Raw genomic sequence first — 6,157 nt, forward strand, 5'->3', positions numbered from 1 at the left:
AAGATCTCTGTCTCCTTCTCTCTATGAAATCTGTTTTTCTAATAAAAGTAATTTAAAAAAAAATTCTATTCTTACTGATTTTCAGCTATGCAATTCAATTACAGTCATCATATGGCACACTGGATCCTCTGAAATGTAATCCCCTCATCTAATTGCAATTTTGCATTCTTTGACCAAACTCTGCCCCAGCAAGAGATTCTCCTTGAGATTTGTTAACCAGAATGTGACATGAATTAGCACAGGACTTTGGCCACCCACCCACTATTCTAGCGCAACAAGTCAAGGAAAACTGTGCCAACTGATTTCATTCGCAGAAAACCCAGAGTTTGTAAATAAGATGACTTGCCGCAATGCCTTTGGGAACCATCTCTGTGTTTCTGCCTCCAGCTGCTTCATTCCCAGAACTATCCTGATTCCAGAATGCATAGGGGGAGGTGAGCCCGAGGCCAGCAGAAATAGCACCTCCTGGTCCCCACTGAGCAAGCGCCCGGGCGGATGGCTGTTCTGTACTGAACTGCAATGTGCCAGATGGCTTGATTCAGAGGTAGGGAAGGGTCACAGGAAATTGCCTACGAGGCCTAGTAGCAGGGCAGTTACAAGCTGGCAGGCTACCTCAGCTCTGCCCAGCACCAAGTAACTGCTAGATGTGCATTAGTTCCTCCCGTTAAGATACCACAGGAGGACATTTCATTGCAGCTACAGGACTGTCAGCTTCCAGGGCCACCCTCTCCAACACCAGCACCATCCGCCCCAGGCAAGGTCTTTGGGACCAGCTTCCTGGAGTCCACCCTGCTTGCAGACACTGCCCTCTGCTGATGCGCCTTGTGCACGGTGGAACCTCCCTTGGCCATCTGATTTTGTCACTGGGTCTCAGCTTCTTCACTCTGCCACTTGGGGTGCTTCAGGGGTCCCTTCTCCCAGCCACTGCCCTGGTCAGAGGTTGTTTACTTGATGTAAGTGCCCTGTGCATCTGTAGAGGGTGATGCGGGGGGAAGGATGCCTCGTGTGGGAAGAATTGCAAACAACTCTTCCTGAGAGGCCCTCAGCATTTACTTAAAAAAACAAAAAAAGGTGGGATGTTTTAGCACATTGGGTTAAGCCCTTTATGTTAGTATCCCATCATTATATGAGCCTCATTTCTCCCCAGCTTTCCCTCCATGAAACTGCCCCCCAACCCCTCGCTATGGAAATTGTCACAGCTACAAACCCACCTTCCGCATACTGCCCTGTAGGAAGCTGGGCAGGAAGGTTCCAGACTCTTGGATATTTAAGAATGAGGCAAGTCACTCTGTGGAGACAGTGAAGACCCAGTTCATCACACAACCCAGGAGGCATGTACTCTAGTCCTCTGGGAAATGGGACAATGGTGGTCCAAGTGCCACATAGTCAGCCTCCAGCTTCCTACTCCTCCTGCCAGGCCTGGCTCGGGGCTCAAACTGGGACAGTGAGTGGGGCTCCAGATCTTCCACTGGTCTCAGGAAAATGTGATCCTTCATGTCCAGGTCCTGTGATGGCAGCTCCAGGGATGGCAACTGCCAGCCCACTTGCCTATTTACCGCATCAACTTACTCAAGAGTTGGAAGTAAGGTGGCCAGGAGGGTTGCAACCAGCAAATGTGGCAGAGGCCGGAGTGTAGCCAGCATGTGGTAGTCTTCTGTCACCAGATTTTTATTGGACACAAACCAGGTTTTCAGTACAAGTCATGCTCGATTGCCTCCACTCTAGTGGAGGGCTACAGAGGCCAGGAGAGGAAGGGAGCCTGGAGGGAGATGTCCGGGGGATGACTGGCCTGAGCTCAGAGCAACCTGCAAGCCCAGAACCAAGAAATCTGGATGAGACGCATCACCATCTTCTGCTGCTTTAAAAACAGTGCCTGCTCCGTGGGAAGGAATGCCAAATAAATAGATAATAAATAGACAATAAATAAGAGGGGCTGGCTTTTCTTTCCCGGAATGGCAGGCTGGATGTGCCACCTGCTGGGGACCTGGCCAGCTGGGCGAGCACTATCCCAGTGTCTGGGCATCCCCGCTCACTCTCTGCTCAGGGTTCCGGGGCCTCAGTATGTCTGGTGTTCCTAAGTGCACTCAGGAGCTGGGTAGTGAGCTGGGGGCAGCACCCACAGGGCCACTGAAGCAGCGCTGTCCCCCATCTTCCTGTAGGCCCAGCTCCAGCCACTTGGGTGCTGCTGAGTCTCTGGAATCTGCTGTGGTCATGGCATGGTGAGGGGCTCCAGGCACCCTGGGGCAGGAGGTGCTGTGCTCAGATTGACAACTGCAGGGAAGTGGGTGGGCTTCCCCACACAGGTTCCTGGCAGGGAGGTGGAAGAAGGGAAACAATATTCTGAGATATGACCCACAAGCAAGCCAATTTAAGTGGCTTTATATCTACCTAGGGTCCCTGACACCTACACATCACTCCTGATGAGTGATAACTCTTGCTTTTGGTGTGTGGCTATTTCTCTAATACTTCAATGTTTACAAGAATTGCACAGCCAGAATGGAAGAAATGAGAAAATCCGATGCCAGAGCTGAGAGAGGCCTGTGACACAGATTGACAGAAACCCTGCAGCTCACAGATGTGGCAGGGGTGACCTGTGGGTGTTGGGGCATTGGGAATGGAAGGGCAGGACAGCCTTACAACAGCCAGTCTCTGAGCACAGGGCTTGCCCTGAGGGCCGAGACTGGTGGGAAGATGGTACATCCCAGCACAGGCAGGCTCCATAGTGGGGGCTCAGAGCTGTAGGGGGAGGGCATGGGTGGGAGGGTCATCGGAGATGTTGAACCAGGGTCATCCAGGGAGCTGAGGCACCTGAAACACACAGGAGATTAAGGGGTCATTGGAGACCCCTTAAGGGGTCACTGGAGAGCCCCTGCATCCCTGCCCCACCCTGAGGTGGGTATCTCCCTGCTCCTGGCTCCCCACTTCTCTCTGAACAATCTGATGGGACAATCCTGCACACCAGTGTGCCTGCATGAAGCCCTCTGGGATCAGAGCCTAAGGGACTGGGTTCCTGGGGCCTGGAATGGTGCCAGGCAGGCAGGGAGGAGATACTCAACCTTCTGTTTTTTTCATTTTCCTAAATACCCGAACATCTGAACCCCAAGAGGGATTCCCCCATGGCCCTGGTCTTCCTCCTACCTCCTGCATACCTGGGAAGCAAGTAGCTGGTCACTCCCACAGGAAGCGCACATACCAGATGGTCTCGTTCTTCAGCTGGGGCCCAAACAGGGGGTTCAGCTGAGCCAGGATGGCGATGAGCCAGCTGCAAGGGACAGCAGCGTGAGGGGGTGCCGGGCACAAGAGGGATTTACCCTGTACTGACAGTGGGGTACGGGGCGTGATCACACTCCCCAGAGAAAATGAAGGGCCTGGTGGAATCACCCATAGCCTCCACAGATATGTGGGGTTTCGATTTGACTAAGTCTGGTTTTCTGCAGACCCATAAGGTCCCGGGGTTGGGATGGGATCTGGGATTACAGCAGAGGTGAGGCTGCCCTGGGGTGCTTGGGGAATGACTCCCCACAGGGTCCTCACCCACTCCTGGTCTGGGCCCCACGACAGGCTTAGTCAGGGGCATGCCCGGTGGAGCTTGTGCAGGTCCTGCCGCTTGGTCACTGCAGCCCTTCAGGCCGGGCATCCAGGTGACCTGACCCTGGCCCAGGACAAGCCTTGCCACTTTGTCCACAGTAGCAGGCAGGAGAGGCACCTGCCTGGGACAGTTTGCGGCCACATTCATAGCCTTTTACTGTCTGACCCTCCCTCCCCTGCTCAGGGCACCCCAGAGAGCACCCAATGACCTGCAAGTCATCACCAAATCATTTTAGATAGAGGGCTTGTGGGACACAGAGGACTTCCTCCCATGGCTCGGGTTCTGTGGCCCCAGGCTACCTTTCCCCAGGTGTGAAGCCTGTTGTTCTCATCCAGTGCTTCCAAGCCTGCTGCATTCCAGACACCTGATGTATTCACCGAGCAATAAGGGCTGCCAAGGGCTGGCCCAAGAGCTGTGCCCAGCTGCTCTCGCTGGAGCCCTGCTGGCTGGGTCCAAACACTCTCCCCGTGTCATTCGGATGCCCGGTTGGGTGTGGACAGCTCAGCGCCTTCCCTCCACAGGTGGAAAAGCTGCAGCCCCCGGAGTCTTACCAAGCTCATCCAGGTGTGTGACACACTGGTGGTATTCCCCCTATACTGCCTCCACTCCTGTGTACGACAGATCTACCCCTACACTGTCAGGACAGAGGAGAGAGAAGCCATGGGGAGGAGGGGAGGCAGGGTGAGGGCTGGGAGAGCAGCACTTACAATAGGTAACAGCAGACGGCGGTGGCCACCAGCATGGTGATGATCACTCTGCAACAGAAAAGGGCACAAGTCCAGCCCACGTGGCCAGCAGGGCTGGCAGGCCTGGCCAGGGCAGATGGGGTGGGAGGTGTCAGCGTTGGGCCCCCTGGCTCTCCCGTTGCCCTCCTCAGGAGGTGCAGCTCTACTCAAGGTGCGAAACACAGGACTGGAATTGCAAACTTTCCATCTGGGACACCTGCAATGCACACCCGAGTGCCTGGGCCTGCATCTCAGCTCTGCTCTCAATTCCAGCTTCCTGCTGGGGCACACCTTGGGGGAGCAGAGGACGGCTCAAGTCCTTGGGTCTCTGCCACCCACAGGACAGACTCAGAATTCCTGGCTCCTGGCTTCAGCCTGACCCAACCCCAGGTGTTGTAGACATTTGGGGACAGAGCAAGCAGATAGGAAAACAGGAGCTCACTGTCTCTCTTTCTTCCACCCTGCCCCCTAACCACTTCTAAATTATCTGACAAATCTTCCCCTTCCTCACCCTTCTCCATCACCCACTATGTGTCCATCACAACACAGACAAGTTGGGAAAAGGCACTGTGCCATGTGGCCATGAAGTAGTCTCTGGAATCAAGACTTGCAGGGGCAGGGGAAAGAAAACAATAAAGCAAAAGTTATTGGCAGAGACAGGGAGAACAGCCCTTCCCGAGGCAGAGTGAATTGTTACAAAGGTAACCTGGACTAGTTAGTTTGTGTCCATTTGAAGACAAGATAGAAGCTGAAAATGCAGCAGGAAAAACTTCAGTTGCACTGAAGAAAGAACTCACCAAGATTTGCAGGAGATGAGAGGCTTAGATGGTTTACAAAGTGAAGTGGTGAGGCGCTGAGCCCTGCAAATCTTAAAGGGCAAAGGCAACACCCATAGGCCCAATCTAAACCTAATCCCAGCCAGGGCCCAGACCTGTGGCCTCAAAAAGGCACTTCAAGTTGGTGCTACAGAAACTAGCACCTGACCCCTTGTTAACATTGATCCAGCGGCTGGGCACTGGAAAGCTGGGCTGAATAACAATCTCAGACCTCCAGGAACTTGGCCACTGAGGCTAACAGGGAGCAGAAACTGGCACGCAGAAATGTGCTCCGGGGTGGGGGCTTCTATTCCCTACCCAAACCACCCCCATGCACGTGTGCCATGCCTTGGCCGGTGCGTTCTTTCAGACAGTCCTCACCCGCGGCGGCACTCTCCTACGAAGCAGTGGGGCCTTGCCCCTGATTTAAGGTCACAGGGCTAGCAGGAGTGAGGGTGGCAGCAGAGGCAGACTCTGGCAGGCTGCAGAAGGTTGCTGCACGGCCGGCTCCGCATCGCACCGGCTCACCCTGCTGCTTCGTCCCCACCAGCTTCCTGGTTCCAGGCTGAGACTGGCCGAGGTGCAAAAACCTCGGGGGAGGCAAGCCTGGTGCGTGCGCTCATCGCAGGACAGGAGGCCACCGCTTTCACCGAGCAAGGGTGAGCCCGGCTAGGGTCGAGGGGACAGGGTCCGCAGAGAACCAGGGACTGTGCGCCTGCATTCCTTACCCGCGGTTAGGCCCCTTCGGCACGAACCAGGGCCCGGCAATGCCGATGACACCCCAGAACGTGGTGAAGATGATGACCGGGAGGGCGAAGGAGTGCGCCGTCATGGCCGGTGCGTGAGATGCCCAGGAGCGATGCAGAGCTGAAGATGCAGACGCACTGGGCACTCCGGTCCTCCACAGCCTAGCCGACAGCAGGGAGCGGCGAGCGTGCGCAGAAGGCCCGAGCCGCCCGGTCTGCGCACGCGCATCTCTCGCAGCTTCCGAGGCTGTGCGTGCTAACTTCTCGCTGCTTGCAGAAGAC

General features: G+C 55.3%; 1 protein-coding gene across 1 annotated transcript; it reads right to left on the reverse strand.

Annotated features, from left to right (window-relative positions):
• Window positions 1-1,648: 1,648 nt before the first annotated feature.
• Window positions 1,649-6,065, reverse strand: ATP6V0E2 (ATPase H+ transporting V0 subunit e2). The gene is made up of 4 exons (XM_041002412.1): window positions 5,858-6,065; window positions 4,297-4,344; window positions 3,150-3,262; window positions 1,649-2,808 (listed from the first exon to the last, which is right to left on the reverse strand). Exons 1-3 carry the CDS (start codon window positions 5,959-5,961, stop codon window positions 3,169-3,171), a joined length of 246 nt encoding a protein of 81 aa, XP_040858346.1. The 5' UTR covers window positions 5,962-6,065; the 3' UTR covers window positions 1,649-2,808; window positions 3,150-3,168.
• Window positions 6,066-6,157: the final 92 nt, after the last annotated feature.

This window comes from Ochotona curzoniae, unplaced genomic scaffold (assembly GCF_017591425.1).
Source record: "Ochotona curzoniae isolate NIBS_2020 unplaced genomic scaffold, NIBS_Ocur_1.0 scaffold_2476, whole genome shotgun sequence".
Taxonomy (NCBI): domain Eukaryota; kingdom Metazoa; phylum Chordata; class Mammalia; order Lagomorpha; family Ochotonidae; genus Ochotona; species Ochotona curzoniae.

Excerpts from the sequence above, each read along its gene's own strand:
- ATP6V0E2 (XM_041002412.1), bottom strand. The coding sequence starts at position 5,961 with ATGACGGCGCACTCCTTCGCCCTCCCGGTCATCATCTTCACCACGTTC. Across the intron at positions 4,345-5,857 it reads CCGAAGGGGCCTAACCGCGG|AGTGATCATCACCATGCTGG; the intron begins GTAAGGAATGCA and ends TTTCTGTTGCAG. Across the intron at positions 3,263-4,296 it reads GCCGTCTGCTGTTACCTATT|CTGGCTCATCGCCATCCTGG; the intron begins GTAAGTGCTGCT and ends TGTCCCTTGCAG.